We start from the raw sequence: 20,080 nt of genomic DNA on the forward strand, positions 1-20,080 counted from the left end.
GCTTGAAAGTGGAATTAGTCACTTCTACCCTGCGGAAGTTTTAAACCCAAGTGATGAGAATTCTGCTTTGGTCCACTATATTCAGGTTAACTTGCATTTGTATTATATGTCAATATATGTATAACGTGCCTTTTTGTAGGAGAACATACCCTGACAGACCTAATTTAATTTGTGGCTGGTTGCAGGTTCATCAGGATAGTACGACATTGAATGTGAAACTTCAGCTTTTTGCTCTTATTGCAAAGCAACCAGTTCTCCACCAGCTTCGCTCAGTTGAGCAACTTGGATACGTAACAATGCTTACACAGAGGTTTGTCGAGGGCTTTTTTCTCTCTAGTTTTTTCCCCTACATGTATGACTTAAGTTCTAAAATATTTTAAAAATCTTAACATGCATGTAGGAATGATTGTGGCATCCGAGGCTTACAATTTATTGTCCAATCAACAGCAAAGGTAACTCAAAAGTTAAAACCCACCATAAGGTGCTTGGTCTTGGAATATGCTTCAGGTTCTTCTGTGTCTGCAAAAAGAAATTTAATTTGTTGAGCTTGACAGGATCCAGGAGAGATCCATTTGAGAGTCCAATCATTCCTTAAGGAGTTTGAGAATAAACTTTATGAGATGCCTGCTGATGAATTCATGGTAAGACGTAAGAGTACTTGTGACTGAAACCTGTTGGGGTTAAACTTGTGTTTTTAAATGTACTGATTGATTTTATTGCAGAGTAATGTAAATGCGCTGATTGAAATGAAGCTTGAAAAGCACAAAAATTTGCGCGAAGAAACTTCATTCTATTGGGGAGAGATTTTTTATGGCACCCTAAAATTTGACAGGAGAGAGATTGAGGTGAGACTTTCCTCTTTCCCCTTTCTTATTGGCGAGCTGACAATTTTTATCTATTGCTAGGGTAACATACAAATAACTAGAAAATCGGTCAGGAACCACTCTTAAGTAAGAATGATGCATGCACTTTTAGTCCATTCATATGCTAGCATGCTAAAAGTTTTCTAATTTTAATGAATCAGATTGCAGCTTTAAAGAACCTCCGGCAGCAAGAACTAATAGATTTCTTCAATGAATACATTAAAGTGGGCGCACCCTCAAAAAAGACACTATCGGTACAAGTATATGGGGGATTGCACTCAGCCAAATATGAAGCGTCTGCTAAAGATATATCCTCCCAATCTCAATCTGTCTTAATCGAGGATATTTTCAGCTTCAGGAGGGCACAGCCTCTGTACGGTTCTTTAAAGGGAGGCAGTGGACGTACATAAAGGTAGATGGTCTCAGCCTGCTGGTTTTGGGAATGATAGCACAAGCTGGAAAGTTACATTTCTGGGGCAACAATACTTTGTACTATACTAGTACTAGTATACATGTAGTTGTAGTCAAAACCCCCATATATCATGGGTTTAATACTATAAAACTCCACAAATATGGATCTTTTATGAATTATTCCATAATTTAGAATAACTTTAAAATATAGGTTTCAAACGTTTTCGTAATGACAAAATTACCTCTTTATATGTAAAAATTTGCAAAAGAAAAATCATTATAAACTTTCCTTTTTCTCACTCACTAAAAAGAAAAAAAAAAGGTTTACAAACGATTTCAATTTCAATTTATAAAGCATAGAAACGAAAAGAGGAGCGGATCAAAAGAAAAATAAATAAATGAAAAGAGGTTTTGTTTCGTTTGATTAACTTGGAACCGAGGTATTTGTTTGGTTTAACTTATGCTTTGTTGTTTGGTTCGATTTAGATTTTACTTATTAATTTACGTTTTGATTTTTCTTTTCTTATATATAATGGAAATTTAATATGGATTTTGCTTTTTACGGTCCCATCGATGGAACATATTTTAAGTATAATTTTTTATTTTGGTTGATTCTTTATCGTTATTATCAGACCGTAGGTTTGACCATTTCTTTTGATGGAAGTCAATTTCGTAGCGATTAAACGAAATTAAATTTGTTAGTTACATACAATTTTGTTAATGTATTGTAAACAATTATTTTGATATAACAATAAATAGAATGTTATGTTGTAAGTAATTATTTGGTGGATTTACACCACACTTACACCCCCACTTTACATCTCCTTCATCACCCTTACACATTCTTATTTCTCTTGTAACCTCCATTTTTTTTTCTTAATAGACAAAGGCCTTCAAAAAGGCTAATGGTCCTCCTCAACTGTTGGTAGAAGCCAAACAGGAGGGACGGACCAGTACATAGTAGAATTGTTTTTCTTTGCCCACAAAGCAAGTTCATGAGCTACAGAGTTACAATAACGAGGTTGAAATCTAAAAACACAAGCGACTAACTTAGAAGAGAAAAGTTGAATATCCTTAAAAATAACATCCGTACGCGTACCCCTTCGAATTTCCCAGCTGGAAATTGGTCGATGAGAGATTTCGCATCACTTTCAACGATGATGTGAGTTAACTGTTGCTCCAAAGCTTTCTTCAGTACAGCCCAGATGGCTCTTGCTTCAGCTTCTTCAGCAGGATGTACTTCAAAGACTAAGGAGGCACAAAAGGTTGCTTTTCTTGAGAAGTCTCACATCACATACCCTGCACCATTTGCTCCAGAGGTATCATCAAATGCACCATCAATATTGCATTTAATCCAACCAAAAGAGGGGGGCATCCATTTATCACAAATACTGACAGAAGTAGTAGAAGAAACAGTCAAACTAGTTTTCCTAGTGAAATGCATAGCTCTGGCTCTAGCTAGGACAGTGGTATGATTTTCAGAAAGGTTTTGGAAGATGAAATTGTTTCTACTAGTCCAAAGAGGCCATAAGATAGCAACAAAACGGCTTTAAGCTTCATCAGAGAGTTTAGACTGAGGATCAGTTAACCAAAAAAGAAGCCAATCAATGAAAGGCTTGTTTTGAAAAAAATGAGTGTTTATGTTGAAATCAGAGATGAACCAGACTCTGCTAGCAAATAGACAAAGGACCAAAGCATGCATAATAGATTCATAAGGATCAGTACACATAGGACAATCCACACTATGCGTAGGCATTCTAGTATGAAGAATGGTTTCGGAAGGCAAGGCATTTCTAGCTGCTCTCCAGACAAAAACTTGAATTCTGTAAGGAACTCTGACTTTCCAGATACGCTTCCAAAGATTTTTTATAAGGGGAGGGCCTAAGACCTCTGAGCCCCATGTAGGAAGATTTAGAAGAAAACTTTCCATTCTTTGAAAGATCCCAAGCCCTCCTATCAGGAGTGCAAAGTTGGCTTAAGGGAATAGTGATAATCTTCTGAACAGAAGCATTATCAAAGTTTGTGTTAAGTCTAGACACATCCCAACTCCTGGCTTGTGAATCAATAAAATAAAACACTTTAATAGTAGGATCAGGGGGGGCTAGTGGGTTGGGTGTAGCAGAACCCAAACTAGGTATCCGTTTGTCACAGCATGGGTCAATAAATTGACCATGCCCAACTATCCAAGAAATGAAAGGCTTAATTAGTTATTTAATGGCATGTAGACACTTCCAAGTCCAGGAGCATTTTCCAGTGCACTTGGCATTCAAGAAATCAGTTCTAGGAAAGTATTTAGCCTTAAGAACAACGACCAACAGGCAATTAGGATTTTCCAGAATTCTCCAGGCATTCCTAGCTAGCATGGCCAGATTATTTAATTCAGCCTCTCTAAAGCCAAAACCACCTTCAGCTTTGGGGGAGCATAAAATATCCCAACCAAGCAGGTGTAACTTCCTATCTTTTTGGTCTAAGGTTTCACCCCACCAAAACTTACAGAGATAGAGTCCATTTGTTTAGAAAGATGCTTAGGAATAAGAAAAGCTCCAATTTGAAATAGGGGAATAGCTTGGCCAATATGTTTAATTAGAGTAGTTCTAGCAGCATGGGACAAGAGCTTATGAAGCCAGATGGAGATTCTGGCATCAATAGCTTGGAGAATACCCATATATGTCTGGATTTTTGAGGATTGGAACACAGTAGGAGGGCCAAGATATTTTTCTCATAAGTCCCTACTCTAGATCTCTAAAATATTAGCCAAGAGAGCTTTTCTATGCTAAGGAATCTTCCTACTAAATAAAATACCAGATTTTTCAAAATTTATTTCTTGCCCTGAAGCCAGGCAGTACTTTTGAAGACAATCTTGAATGACTTGAAAATTTTGAAAAGTAGCTTTTGAAAACAGGAGAGAATCATCAGCAAACAAAAGATGTGTCATTTCAGGAGCATCTTTACAAACTTTTATACCTTCTAAAATACCCTTCTTTTGAAGACTATCAATATAAGAAGATAAAGCTTCAGAGCAAATGATGTAAAGATAAGGAGAGAGGGGGTCTCCCTGTCTCAGACCTCTTTCAGGTTGGAAGAACCCAGTTGGGCTACCATTAAGAAGGACAGAGTAGGAGACAGTAGAAACACACTGGTTTATGAGTTTAACCCAATGGTTAGAGAGACCCATTTTGGTTAAAACCTTTTCTAAAAAATCCCATTTTAGCTTGTCATAAGCCTTGGACATATCAAGTTTGATAGAAGCTATGCCTTCAACTTTGTCTTTGTGATTGACAACATATATGGCCTCATTAGCTAGCAAAATATTATCAGATTTACTCCTCTTAGGAATAAAGGCACTTTGATTTTGGGAAATTTTATTGTTCATAAAAGTTTTAAGTCTATTAGCAAGGGTTTTAGAAAGAATTTTGTAAATAAAGTTACAGACCCCTATTGGTCTGTATTGAGAAACAAGTTCAACAAGAGGAACTTTTGGAATAAGAGCAATATTAGTATGGTTAAAAACCTTAGCAATATGCTCAGTTTTGAAGCAGGTTTGTGTCATATCAATGACAACATCTCCCACAATATCCCAGTGTTTTTGATAAAAGAGACCTGTGAGACCATCAGGTCCAGGAGCTTTTTTTTTCCCCATTAGGAAAACAACACTCTTAACTTCCTCTAGAGAAATAGGCATATTCAAGACCGTGTTATCCTCAGCAGAGAACTTAATGGGGAGATCAACAAGAATTTCATCCCGGAAAAGCTGAGATTGGGAAGAATAAAGGTTTTGGAAATAGTCTATGAAAGAAGTTCCAAATACTATCTCTATCAGTTAGAATAGTATTTAAGGAATTATTAATCCAGCTAATGGCATTTATTTTCCTCCTAAAGAGAGTTACTCTATGGAAATAACGTGAATTTCTGTCACCTTCCATAATCCCAACCTCCCTGGATTTATATTTCCAGTATAACTCTTCTAAATTATAAAAGTACTCACGTCTAGCTTTGAGTCTATAAGTATTACTGGTATCAGTAGGATTAGATAGTTAGATCTCAGCTAAATCTTTCCTAATGGTAGATATATTAGTTTGAATATTACCAAAAGAAGACTTATTCCAATCCCTTAGACCTTTCTTAGTACTTAACAGTTTAGCTTTAAGCTTGTAAGCAGGGGATCCTACCACATTGACAGAACAAGAGTTAGCAATAATGTCTCTGCAAGTAGGATACTCAATACACATATCCATAAAATGAAAAGGTCTAGGCATACAAATATTCTCATAATTAAAACCTATATGCATTGGGAAATGATCAGAGGAGTCCCTGTGGAGATTGTTAACACAAAGTTTTGGACAAAGATCTTCAGCAGTTTGATTTATAAGACATCTATATAATCTTTCAAGAATTAAATCAGGACCTTGTTACATATTGGACCAAGTGAACCTAGGTCCAGAAAAACCAGGATCATGCAAGTTAAACACAGAATAGAAGTTTCTAAGGTTTTCAAAATCAGGATCATCGACTTCTAGGCCACTATTTTTATCTTCAGTTCCCACTACGGGAAAAATATACATCTACAACTGGAGATTTACAACACTTCGCTATACATCGTAGAAAGTCCTATGTTTTACAACTGGTTTCAAAGAAAGAGTTGTCGTATATCATCACTACCAACCCTTAGGAACAAGGGGTTACGCTAAGAAAACAAACGACAACTCCTTTAGCAAAACTGTTGTGACGACATTTAGGTATAACAACTTTGTTTCATAAGTGTAGTGACTTAGCCTATCACAATTCTCACAAGTGTTGTTGAAGAATACAAAAATATGATAATGAAAAATACGTTAGAGGGGAGATTCGAACATGAACCTAATGCATGGATGTATAGCTCATCAACCATCCTTACAGTTCACAAGTTTGGGTTTTTTTTTTTTTTTTAATAGAAACGTATAACGACACTTATAAGTGTTGTTGAAGTTAAAATATAGAATGTGGGAAAAAATTAGGTTTGGGGGATTCGACCCTGAGCCTCCTATATGGAAGTCTACACCACTAACCATACCTACACTATCACAAGTTCTGTAAAGTTGGTGGTTCTTTAATATACTATTATGACAACCCTTCATAAGCGTTGTAAAACAAAATATAATGCGCAAAGCCGACTGAGCCACAAAGAGCGCGAAGCATTCTCTGTAACCATATACATTCTTCTCTGTAAAATCACATACATTCTATAAGACCACCCGCTTTAAGCAAAGCATGCAACTGGGGAATTATGGCAAAGTATACCATCAAACAAACAAATATTCTGAAAAACATTACCATCTTCAAACCGATATTCACACACAAATGATGATAACAAAAGCAGCCCTGAATTACCAACAATAAACATAGAGTTTGATAAGTGATAAATACACAAGCCAATACAGAACTAACACTCAGCTGTAGCAAGAAACTTGAGAATAGCAGGAAACTCATACAGAACTACACACTCAGCTGTAGCAAGAAACTTGAGAATAGCAGTTGAAGTAGATTACTGAGAAGGCAAATAACACCAAATATTGCTAAAGTAAGAATACAATACCGTAAAAACAATAAACTACTGATCTAACTTGTGAACTTCTTTTTCTTCCTTTTTGTTCTTCTTCTTTGTCGGAACCACTATGGTATATTCCCCTCTTCTTAGTAACTCTCGTTCTCGTCATCCATTTGGAAACCAAGAGTTGAAATATCCACTGGTTGGAAATTGTGTCATGCTTTTCATTGTATTCCTCTAATTCATGGAAACCCCTGGGAGGTGGTTTCACCATCACATACCAGTTAGATATATTTGACTCTCGAGAATAGAAAACTTGTCGCGCTTGCTTTGCTAAATGAATGGATCGTTACAGTATTGGTTCTTATGCTGCTTTAAATTGACTAATGTAAAGCCATCTTCTACCTTCACACCAAAATTGGTGTGAGCCCAATCACATTTGAATATGGAATTTGAAACATATGATTGTAGTCCAACAATAGAATTTCTTCTAAAACACCATAGAACCCACTAGTTTCTGACAATCCTGCAACTAAGGTTGTTGATTCAATTGAAACTCCACTGTTTTGTGTGACTCTCTTAACATCCTTCGTAATAAACCTAGTGTTATTGATAAGCAAGCCTTTATATGATATGCAGTTTTCCAACGGCCCATATGACAACCATTCTACCGTGTGTGATATTGGCATGCCTTGTTCAATTTGCATCTTAACCTACAAATGTATAATCTCAGAACATAGAATATAACTAAATTTGTTATCTAAGCATAAGAAGTTAGATTTATATGATGGTGTGCCGAACATGGATTGTTCTATGTGATAGAATGAAACATACCTTTTGTTGAAACCAATCTGCAAATGTGTCAGACTGTATGGAATTGAGTTGGTCTTCACCAGTAATTTCCCTCCCAGCAGGAGATTTTAACTCGTCCATATGCATTCTAAGACAAAATTAAAATTAGAAAATGAAGTATAATGACAGACCATTTTAATAAACGTGAAATCATACTTACATCATATATGGGTCAATTTCGGGTGTGTTAAAAAGCACATATCTGTGAGCTATCTTTAACTTCTCACCATCCATACGCACTTGGACACCTTTAGAAAGAGGACGTGCTGCCGGTGTGGAACCATTTTGAGTGTTTTCGTTACGCCTTTGCTCTACTCCTGTTTCAGCTGCTTGGGCCTTACAATATCAAATACCTAACACTCTCCATTCCAAGATAACACTCGGCTATACAAGCTTCAGGTTGTGCATAATTCTTTACATATTCTTTGAATGTCTTCATATACCTAGGAAAGTCGAGTATGCAACAGTTACTATTAATTAAATATTAGTATCTCTAAGATACAAAGGGCATAACTTTCTACACAAAACCAAAAAAACAGAAGTAATATAAATTAAATTGGCATACCTTTCAAATGGATACATCCAACGATATTGTACAGGTCCACATAATCGCACTTCTCGAGCTAGGTGAATTGTCAAGTGCATCATTGTCAGTGCATCATGACATCAAAAAGTGACGGAGGGAAGTACCTCTCAAACATACACAAAGTCTCAGCAACTTCTACTTCAAGTTCTATTAATCTATGGAGATCAACTGCCCTTTGGCATATTTCGTGAAAATAAAGAAACAAACTGAAAATTGCCCTCCCTTGGCCCTACAGGTAAAAGTCCTTGCAAAGAAAACGGTAATATTTGTTGCATAAGAAAACATGGTAATCATGAGCCTTAAGAAACCTAAGACAACCATCTTTTGAGAAATGCTTTCTAAGATCAGAACTAAAACATATGGAACCTTTAAATTTCTTATCCATTATACAATATAGCCTTTCCTTGTCATTTAAACAGTATGGGTGGTGGAAGGATCGTTTTTCCATTTATCTCTACTGGATGTAATTCTGGTCTTATTCCCATACTCTTCAGATCATTGCGGGACTTTAGACCGTCTTTTGTTTTGGACTTTATATTCAATATGGCACCAATAATACTCTCGCAAACATTTTTTTCTGTATGCATAACATCATATTGTGCCGTAGTAATAAATCCTAGGAAGATGGAAAAACCCAAATTAGTAATTAATTCTATAAATAAATAAAAAGATCAGACATTTAATCTATGTGAAAGTTATAATGTCATGCTGTCGAATCTTAGGTAAGTAATTAATTCTATTATAATGTCATGCTGGAAAAAAACAGAAACAAAATGCTCATTATACTGAAAATATACTATTATGTGTCAATTATGGTGCAATCAAACTGATGATGCCGATGCTTTATCACATTGGGAAAGTACTCAGATGCATTATACTTCCCAAACACTATATCAAAGAACGAGTGTGTCATTTAGATTGCATTTGTTGATAATGTGAAGTTTAGAGGCTACATGGTGCAAAGCAGAAGAACCCATAGCCAAATATTAACAAGTAAGTTTGAAGTTATGGAACTAACCTTCAGTAAGGCAAGTCGAAGAATATTGACCGTTTGTTAAACACCCGAAGTTCAGTTTCATCATCATTTGCACCAGAAATAGCCGCATCAGCAACAACATCCCTTTTTCCGCTTCCCACATTTAGAATTACCCACATTTGCACTTGCTGCCGCACTACTCTTGCCCTTATTCTTCTTCTTTTGCTCTTCTCTTTTTCCTTATCTCCTCCTCTTCTTCTCCGCTTTCCCAAAATCATTTGTAATACTATTCTGACATTCAAGTACCGCAGCACCAGACATAACAGGTGGCTTTTCCTTCCTCTCAATCTCTCCATTAAACCAGTCTTTTTCTGCCGAAGAGGATGATGATATGACGAAGAAATCTCCTATGATTCAAGTAAACAGTTTTACGACTAAATGCCAACCAGTTTGAAAGTGTATTTTCACCGCAAAGAGGACAGGCTGCCTTCCCTTTATACGTACATCCAGATAAATTACCATATGCAGGGAAATCGTTTATTGTCCACATTAATAACGCCTTCAAGTTAAAATCTGTTTTAGTAAACGAATCATATACTGCACCCCTTTCTCCCACAACTCAAAAGATCATCAATCAAGGGCTGCAAGTATACATCAATGTCATTACGGTTGTTTTTTTCCTGGAATCAGCATGCTCAGAATTATGTTGTCACCTTGCATACACAATTGAGGGGGCAAATTATAAACCACGAGCATCACTGGCCAACAACTGTGGGCTGCGGAAAGATCACCAAATGGATTAAATCCATCAGCAGCAAGCCCAAGACGTAATTACGGGGATCTGAAGCAAACTCGGGATACTTTGTGTCTATGTGCTTCCAAGCCAAAGAATCTGTTGGATGACGCATCTTCCCATCCTTACTCTTGTTCGTCGCGTGCCATATCAACTGCTCAGCCAGTGCTGCTGATTGAAACAATCTTCTCAATCTCGGCACAATGGGGAAGTACCTAGCACCTTCACCGTATCTTTTTTGCGGCTTGTCTATCATTTCAGCATCGTCCATGTTAGATGTGTCTGCCTTCCACCTAGAATATGACATTTAGGACACTCGTCTGCATCTTTCAAATCTTTTCTAAACAAACAACAATCATTAATACAAGCATGTATTTTCTGGTAAGTCAATTGATAAGATTTCAGGAGCTTTTTCACTTCATATGTTGAGCAAGGAAGACAATGATCTGGCGGCAACAAGGAACCGATTGTCTTGAGAAGTTCGTCAAAAGATTTCCTAGATAAACCATTTACTGTCTTGTGCCTATACAATTCAACAGTGATGGATAACTTTGTGTGTGTTTTACAATTAGGATATAACGGTGGGTCCGCCTCTTCCACATGGTTTTCCAAACCCTCATCTTGCACAGGTTCATGTCCCTCGATATGTGCATCAGCTTCAACAGCAGCATCTATATGATATGATCCCCTTGTTGCTCCCTCTTGGTGTACATCAGTAGAAGTGTGCATAGTCTCCCCGTGAAAAACCCACTCAGTGTATGTAGGATCCCAACCTCGTTTCAGCAAGTGAAGATGCACTTCTTTCGGAGGAAGTGGGAAAGTGAGATTCTTACAATCAACACAAGGACAACTGAATTCAGAAGGATTTCCAAGTCTCTGACAAACGGTATCTATGAAATTCTTCAAGGCCTCCTGATATGGAAGATCACCCCTACATGAAAGAACGACAAAATAATTAATCACGGAATAACACAATAAAAGAGGGAAAACCAATGTAAAAATGTAATATTCTACAGTGAACAACATATTAACCTTGGCCAATGAACCCAATCTTTATTCATAATTTGAATGACTTGAATCTGCAAATCTGTTCAGTTCTTCAACTATTTTGATTCTGTTTTTCCATTTGCATCATAAATTTGCTCAAGGTTGGTGTAAGGAACATAGCATACAAGACAAATTAAGTGGCCGGTGGGGCTCTCTGACTGTGATGTCGATGAAGACTTGTGTAACTAATTAGAGAATTTTTTTCTGTCGACCAAGCATCTCCTGAAGCGTTACGCAAGACAATTATGTATAATGTATGGAAGTCTGTTTACAATATTCTTGGTATGTCGTCAAGAACTCTATTCAACCAATGCAACTTATTATACAGATACTTATTTAGAAGTTACAGTTGCAAGGAAATCATCAATTGATCTAATAGTAGACCCTTTGAGATGACCACCTTCATCTTCTCTCATCGCAGCACTAATTTTCTCCGCAATCACCATTGCCCTCTCCTCATTTCTTCTCCTTCACTGCTACCCATCACTTGTTCAACTAACACAATTCAGTTAGGACTGATCTTTTTCTCTTCTAGTATGCAAATCTTCAGTCTTTCGAAGGACCACGATTATGAGTCACAGATTCACATATTCAAGCCCTCACCTGCCAAATCGAAACATACCCAACAAACTTAATGAGCCAATTTCTGAATCATGATTATGATTTACTGAAAATTAGACAAGCAAACAAAACATTTTCAACAAAGCAAGATAAGAAGACTGCAACGTCTATGATGCACCTTCGACATTAAAAGAAAAAAATCAACATGACTGCAGAAAAAATAAAAAGAGACTGAAGGAGAAACTACCCATATTGTTGATTTTGATGAAATCAATATCATAAGAAAGGAACAAACTACCCATATTGTTGTTTTAATGAAATTTAAACCAAACCCATATTGTTCTGTGTTGATTATCAAAAAAACCTAATTCAAATTTTAATGCAAAAAAGTCACTGAAAAAAACCTAATTCAAAAATCAAAAAACAATATACCCTAAATTGAGCTTTGGTTACAGATCGATCTTCAACTTCGGGAAATTGGTGGAAGTGGTTAGTCGAGATATGGGTTACAGATCGATCTTCAACATTGTGTGGTGATGATGAAGTTGGTGAAGTAATCTCCTGAGATCGATGAGTGAAGTTGCCAGTGGTTGAGTTATGGAGGTGCTGCTGTACCGAAGTGGGTGTGTGTGAGTGATGTTGGTTTGAATAATGGTGTTTGAGGTGAAGTTTCTCCGTCGAACACACTGGGGAGATGCAGTTGAGGGAAAAAAAAGAAAAGGATAAGGAAGGAAATAGAAATGAGAATGATGTTAAACAAAAAAAAAAAAAAAAAAACTTAACGGTGTAGTTGTAGATAAAATAGATTACAAAATTAAATGAATGGGTGGTTATATGATGTGATGATATACATAGAATATTCCAAAGGAATATTCCCAGTATATGGTTGGATTCATCGTTCTTACGAAGTCCCCGACTTAGAGTAGTCCACTCATCGCCAGGTTTCGATCTCGGAGCCATGTTATGTCTCGAAGTTGCCAAAACCGGTCAGGTTTAAGGGTTGGAGGAATATTATGAAAGATCATTACCTATGAATCGACAGATTCATCGTTCTTACGAAGTCCCCGACTTAGAGTAGTCCACTCATCGCCAGGTTTCGATCTCGGAGCCATGTTATGTCTCGAAGTTGCCAAAACCGGTCAGGTTTAAGGGTTGGAGGAATATTATGAAAGCATCTTACTATGAATCGACAGATTCATCGTCTTACGAAGTCCCCGACTTAGAGTAGTCCACTCATCGCCAGGTTTCGATCTCGGAGCCATGTTATGTCTCGAAGTTGCCAAAACCGGTCAGGTTAAGGGTTGGAGGAATATTATGAAAGCATCTTACCTATGAATCGACAGATTCATCGTTCTTACGAAGTCCCCGACTTAGAGTAGTCCACTCATCGCCAGGTTTCGATCTCGGAGCCATGTTATGTCTCGAAGTTGCCAAAACCGGTCAGGTTTAAGGTGGAGGAATATTATGAAAGCATCTTACTTATGAATCACATTCAGCGTTCTTACGATTAGTCCCCGACTTAGAGTAGTCCACTCATCGCCAGGTTTCGATCCGGAGCCATGTTATGTCTCGAAGTTGCCAAAACCGGTCAGGTTTAAGGGTTGGAGGAATATTATGAAAGCATCTTACCTATGAATCGACAGATTCATCGTTCTTACGAAGTCCCCGACTTAGAGTAGTCCACTCACCGCCATGTTTCGATCTCGGAGCCATGTTATATCTCGAAGTTGCCAAAACCGGACAGGTTTAAGGGTTGGAGGAATATTCTAATGGCACCGATATTATTTATAGATAGACGGATTCATCGTTTTTACGAAGTCTCTGACTTAGAATAGTCCACTTACCAGTTACCGCCAGGTTTCGTGCTCGGAGCCAGGTTATATCTATGTTACTTAGAGTGTTACCACCAAATTTTTTTGTTGTAATTTTGTCTAATCCAACGTACCAAAGTTAGGGGAAGCAACTGCTACTAAATCTAACGGTGGGAATTTTGTGTTTGTTTGTCAAAAATTGTGTTTCTTTGCCAATCCGTATGCTTTTGCTTAGACCAATCAGAATATTCCACTTTCCCGCCCAAAATCCCCCCAAATTTGGTCACGTGTCTGCCCAAGAATTTTTCAGAGAATATTTAATTTTTGACAACTGCAACGTGTCCTATCCCATGTTTCCCCCCAATATTTTCACAACGCGCCCAAAATCATTAGTCTCTTCACTCTTCACAAAAATAAGAAAACTCTCTCACCAAAAAAAAAGGAAAAAATCTCTCACCTATCGCCATGTCTGCAACTGTGAAGCTCTAACCCTAACAATCTCTTATCGTAAAACCCTAACAATCTCTCATCAGAAAACCCTAACAATCTCTCATCAGGAAACCCTAACAATCTCTCATCAGAAAACCCTAACAATCTCTCATCAGGAAACCCTAACAATCTCTCAATCACTCAAACTCTTCAGAAAACCATAACTATCTATTAATCTCAGAGTTCTTCAACTTTGAAGAAAACCCTAACAAATTTTCAAGAAAAGGATTTCACGAAGGGGTAATCTCTCATACTCTCAAATCTTAAGAAAATAAATCTCTTTGTTCCAGTTTTCTATTTTAGTAATTTTGAGTTTTTTTTTTCTTCACATAAATGTTCAGATCTTCACATGCAATTTAGGATTTGTTGTTTCCATGATGAAATTGGTATTGGGTCCTATTTAATTTTGGGAATTTTCGATTTTAGGTCTTTTTATGATTTTCATTTCGATGATTGTCTCTGCAGCTCATGTTCTAGTTTTTTTAGGTCTTTGTTTGTGTTATAACAAAAAATCCCCCCTTTTCTTCCTTCCTATTTCCAATCCCTCTCTCCATCTTTCAATTAGCAAATACAGAGAACCCTAGATGGCCATGATTCCCATTAGCAACAGAGAATAAAAAATCATGTTAATGGGGAGGTGCTCTTCATGGGCTCATGACTACATCTTTAGTGTAATAATTGTAGTACCAAAGATATGTGGAGTACTAGTGCAGAAGTTTAGCCACTGTGATGCATGAAGTATAATTTAGAATTCGTAAGAATTTGTGATTTGATAGGTGTAGCCTTATTCTCTTTAGGTGTATGATTTGATTATATTTGTGCCAAAGCATGAAGTTTAGCCACTGTGATTATATTTTTGCAAGGCATAACTGCAATAATGAAGACTAACAAGGAAACAATAAAGAAAAATCTGGTCAGGGAGTTGGCCATAAAGGTAAAGGCTTCTCATCTCAATTTCAGTGTAAATAAATTTATTCACCATATCATTTTAACTAACCTATATGCATTATTGTGCAGATGAAAAACAAACAGTCCAAAACTGATAAAGGTTCTCCATCTGCAGAACCATCCCTTCCACCTGAAAGTAGGCGATCATCACCAAGGAACAAGAAGTTTGCGATAAAGGTAAAGACTTTTCATCTCAATTTCACAAAAAACTACTTACCTTCTCATTTTAACTAAGCTACACTTTTTGCAGATGAAAAACAAACAGTCCAAAACTGATAAAGGTTCTCCATCTGCAGAACCATCCCTTCCACCTGAAAGTAGGCGATCATCACCAAGGAACAAGAAGTTTGCGATAAAGGTAAAGACTTTTCATCTCAATTTCACAAAAAACTACTTACCTTCTCATTTTAACTAAGCTACACTTTTTGCAGATGAAAAACAAACAGTCCAAAACTGATAAAGGTTCTCCATCTGCAGAACCATCCCTTCCAACTGAAAGTGCTTCACTCACTTCAAAGCTGCAACCCCCAACTCAAACCAAGTCCCCGACTCCATCTCTTTCACCTGGAAGTAGGCGATCATCACAAAGGAACAAGAAGTTAGAACCAAGTGCTGCTGTTTCTTCTCTAACTAAATGTGCAACAACTCCAAAGCGTCGTCTACAACCTGAAAGTGCTGAAATGTCATCACCAACTACAAAGAGACAGGCTACTAGGAAGAAGAATGTGCAATCTGAAAGTGCTCAACATTCACAGACCACAACTACAAAGTCCCAATCAAAAAGCTCTGAAGGAGATACTGAAAAATCTGGAGTGGGGCGAAAGAATGTAAAGCGAAAACTTGACACAAGCAGCACAGGCCCATGTCTGAATGTTCAACTTAGGGATCCACACGACACTCTCGCAGATTTTCAAGATGAAGAAGAAGAGGAAGGAGGAGGAAGCTGTGGAAGAGGATAACTCTGATCATGTGGAGCCTGATGTGGAAGAAGAGAATGATAATGGTAATGGTGATGAGCCTGAATTGGAAGAAGAAAATGATAATGGTAATGATGATAATGAGGAAGGTGAAGAAGGAAAAGAAGCTAAGAAAAGAAAATATGTTCCACGTGGTCCAACCCAGATGTATGCACTGAAGTTAGATTCTGCTGATCCGAAAAGAACAATTTCCTTCAACTCTAATGAACAACCGATTGGTGATCCATCTGTGCAACTTGCCAGTGTGTAGGGGTGCTTGTTCGGAAACTTCCATTAACGTACAAGGATTGGAGACTTGTCCCTTATGAAGCCAAAGAAAACATATGGAAGATAGTCTCGGTTCGCAATTGATAACTCTTTAACTCTTTTCATTCGTCAATAATTATTTAAGTCATAGTCAACAATTATTTAATTCATAGCGTATTCTAATTCAATTATTTAAATTTATTTGTAGAACCGATTCATTGTGCCTGAGTATTACAAAGACTATTATTTCAGCAAGATGGGAACTTATCTTAGAGAAGCAAGGTCAAGGAAAGCTGGTTTGGTACTCGACGCTTTGGATCGGCTACAAGGGGAAGAACAAAAGAAACGGCTGGAAAGTTAATGCCCAGGACCATGACAGTTAGGGAGTGGGAAGAGTTTGTGAAACATGTAGACTCTATTGAATTCAGAGTAAGTAATTTCTATTATATAGAATGCCTATATATTTGTATTAAAAACTTTAAAGTCTGTCAAATGATTTTTTTACTTTTCTATTCAGGTCAGAAGAATAAAAATGCAAGAAAATCGTTCAAAACACACCACCCCACATACCATAAGTCGAGAAGGTTACGCCCGATTGGAGGTGAAATTGGTATGTTCTACAGTCTTGATATTCACCATGTGAAAGCTATTGCATCGTTAAAAATATAATTGTTTGAAGTTCTCTACAAAGTTTTATCTTAGAAATATTCTGAGATAATACCATGTTGTTATGCTATTCTTGATGACTCATGTATTGATACATTTATTTGGCAGCAAAAAGAGCAAAACACAACCAAAGAGATTGATAGAGCTATAATCTGGAAAGTTGGTCATAAACAGCGCAAAGGAAAGAAACCACATCCTGGTGTTGTAGAAGCTTTGGTAAGAAATCTTCTCATGTTACTTTGTTTTATTTGTGTGTGCTTGAAAAAGTCAAAAATATCTGATGTTTTACACGCTTACACAGGAAAAACTTGAAAAAGCTCGAGAAAAGTATCATGTTGATTGTGGATCATCCGTGACAGATGATATTCTTGCAAAGGCCTTTGGTGAGGACAAGAAAACTAAAGGGAGACTTAAAGGAATTGGTTTTGGAGCGACACGTAAAAAGGTTGTTGCGCAGTCCCACTATAAGATGATGATTAAAGAGTGTCGAGAATCCTATAAAGCATTGAGTGATCGAGTGGTGCAGCTAGAGGTGAGAATTTAACTTGTATTTTATTAGGTCTCCTTTTCTTGATAAACTCAAACTCGATAATGCCCCTCATACTGCTGTTTGGTCTTAATATAGGGAACGAAATCAAAATGTGTCTGCAATGGAGTCTTACCCTCTCACATGTTAAGTCCCAGCAACAATCATGAGGCTAGCACTAGCAGAAATGTTATCTGTAATGAAAGAGTCTCAACTGATACCACTCCAAGTCATGTCAGGAAACAAGATGAGGTTCAAGTGCCAAAGAGATTCCAAGTTTGCAAGTTGTTAAGCTGGTACAAGGAGGACGAGGTGGTTGCAGAGGCTGAAATTGCTGAAACAGATCCAAGTAAGCAGATACATGGAAAACCGATCGGTCTTGGAGCCTACACTGTATGTGTGAAGGTTTCTTATGTTGATGATGCTCTTGTTTACCAAGCTACTTCAGAAGTCATAACTGTTCATGATGCTGTTTCAAATTTTATCACATGGCCCAAAGATAGAATAATCTACCAATAGACTTCTTAATCTTCTGTGATCTTTTTGGAGACTTAACTTTTGGTAACAAACATATCACTGCCACTTTTTTGTATGTTTTGTGTATATCACATTGGTATGTGAATGCTTTAACTCTGGGTTTGGTTTAATTTGAATGAATCTTTCAGTTTAATCCAATTGTTTATTTACATTTCAGTTTAATCTAGTTGTTTCTTTACATTTCACAAATAGTAGTGACAAAAGTGAAATATATATTCTGAAATATGGGTTTGATCTTATTCACAAGTATTGTAAAAGATAGTCCTACTACACATAGTATAGTTGTATCAAGGTACTTCTACAATGCTAACAAGTGTACTAACTGTAATATTCACAATACTAATAAGTGTTGTGTTAACAATTTCTGCTACCCATGACAATAATTGTAAAACAAATGTTCTACAATGCTAACAAGTGTACTGACTGTAATATTCACAATACTAGTAAGTGTTGTGTTAACAATTTCTACTTCATACCATAATCATTGTAAAATGAAATCTTGCAACATCAGCAGGTGTTGTTCAGAATAGTTATACAACTCAAGGAAGTGTAGTGAGAAGAGTATTCACAATACTAATAGACATCGTGAAAAGGTTTTCAACTACATAAACTAGATATAGTGAAACAGTTACTTTACAACATAAGGTCTTTGTTGTCCAAGATAGTTCTACAATTCATACAGGTGCTGTGCAAATATTATTCATAATACTGGTAATTGTTGTTGCATATGTTTCTACGATATGCAACTTATGTTGTCCACAATTGTTCTACAATACAAGCAAGAGTTGTGTTAGGTTATCAAAAAAATTGGAAGAGAATCACAACATTTGCAAACTATTGTTGAACCATGAATCACATCACTCTTTACAACACTTGTCATCCATTGTAGAAAAACTTGGACTTTCTACAATACCCCCGTTCCACAATGCATGAAATGGAGTTGTCGTAGGGGTACTGCAACTCTTATCTTGTGTCGTCAATGATGATTTTTCCCGTAGTGTCCTAAGAGGGCATTAAAGTCTCCTATAAAGAAAACAGGTTCATCTAAGGGAGCATTAGATTGTTTGCATTGTTGTTCCCTGAAAGCTTGTCTCAAACTACTATTAGGTTCATCATACATAAAATGAATATGACAAGTTTTAGAATGAATGATGTCCGTAGATGTAACATAGATACCCCTCATACTGGATGAAACAATGTTGAGATGAATTTCCTTCTTCCAAGCAAGGACAAGGCCACCACATCTACCAACACTAGAGACATTAAAGGTACAAGGGAATCCCATATTTTTTAACTTTCTAGCAACCATATCTTTATTCATTTTTGATTCATAGAGAAAAATGATATCAGGATTGACATTCCTACATAGTAAACTAAGTTCCTTATTAGCAGATTTTTTTTTCCAAATCCTCTAATGTTCCAAGCAGTCAGATTGATGTTATTGACAGGGAATTGGTTTATAGTATTATTGGAAATATCAATTAAAGGGGTTGAGTGAGGTTGATTTACCTGAGTGGTAAAGTCAGACTCACCACCAAGAGAATCACTGGTATCATCACCACTTTGAGAAGCATTTTGGGAGGAATCGAGATTAGAAGTAGCAGCATTGAGATGAGAATTATTGCGGACACCATTGTTGTTTGGAGAATTGTCAGCAAGTACATTGTATCTCCCATAAGAATTAATCACTGGTTGGGTATTGAGAGAACATGTAGAAAGATTGATAGCAGGTAAATCTCCCAAATTGGTAATTGGAGGACACAATTGAGCATAATCAGGTTCGGTGATATCATGTTCTTCAGGAATAACCACTATACTTGCCAAACTAGAATTAGCTCTAGTACGTTTCCTCAAATCAGCCCTGGGGTTAATCTTCCTTTTGATATTTGCTGAAGCATCATGCTTAGTTGAATTAAGATATCCTCTAGTGATAATGGGATTGGTATTTGAACAACAACAGTCTTGAATCTTCTTGAAGAGTTAGTAGTACGAATCGGTCCACTAGGATTTGGCTCGGAACCAGAAATAGAAGCTTCAACAGTAACATTTTGAGTAGTAACTTGTTTAAAAATGATTGGTAAGCCATTATCCAGCTGAGTCGATTGTTTTTGAACATGACCAACATCAAAAATCGTCAGAGCAGTGGATCTGTTTACAAAAGGGACCCATCTGAAAAGTATTTGATAAACCTTTTTGAGTGGTATTATCCATTCTTTGATCAATATCCTTTGCTTTTCCTTTGTTGCACATTGTGACAACAAGTGAAT

At 36.9% G+C, this 20,080-nt stretch overlaps 1 protein-coding gene across 1 annotated transcript in view; it reads left to right on the top strand.

The window, feature by feature from the left end:
* Window positions 1–203: 203 nt before the first annotated feature.
* The window catches only part of LOC113324349 (insulin-degrading enzyme-like 1, peroxisomal), a gene marked incomplete at its 5' end in the record, with an annotated part of 36,625 nt that continues 16,748 nt past the window's right edge, over window positions 204–20,080 (top strand). The window contains 5 exons of the mRNA XM_026572665.1: window positions 204–310; window positions 401–452; window positions 555–641; window positions 723–845; window positions 1,025–1,282. Of these exons, the coding sequence (XP_026428450.1) occupies window positions 204–310; window positions 401–452; window positions 555–641; window positions 723–845; window positions 1,025–1,273 (618 nt within the window). The remainder of the gene's footprint in view (window positions 311–400; window positions 453–554; window positions 642–722; window positions 846–1,024; window positions 1,283–20,080) is intronic.

The sequence above is a fragment of the Papaver somniferum genome, chromosome 11 (genome assembly GCF_003573695.1).
Source record: "Papaver somniferum cultivar HN1 chromosome 11, ASM357369v1, whole genome shotgun sequence".
NCBI lineage: Eukaryota > Viridiplantae > Streptophyta > Magnoliopsida > Ranunculales > Papaveraceae > Papaver > Papaver somniferum.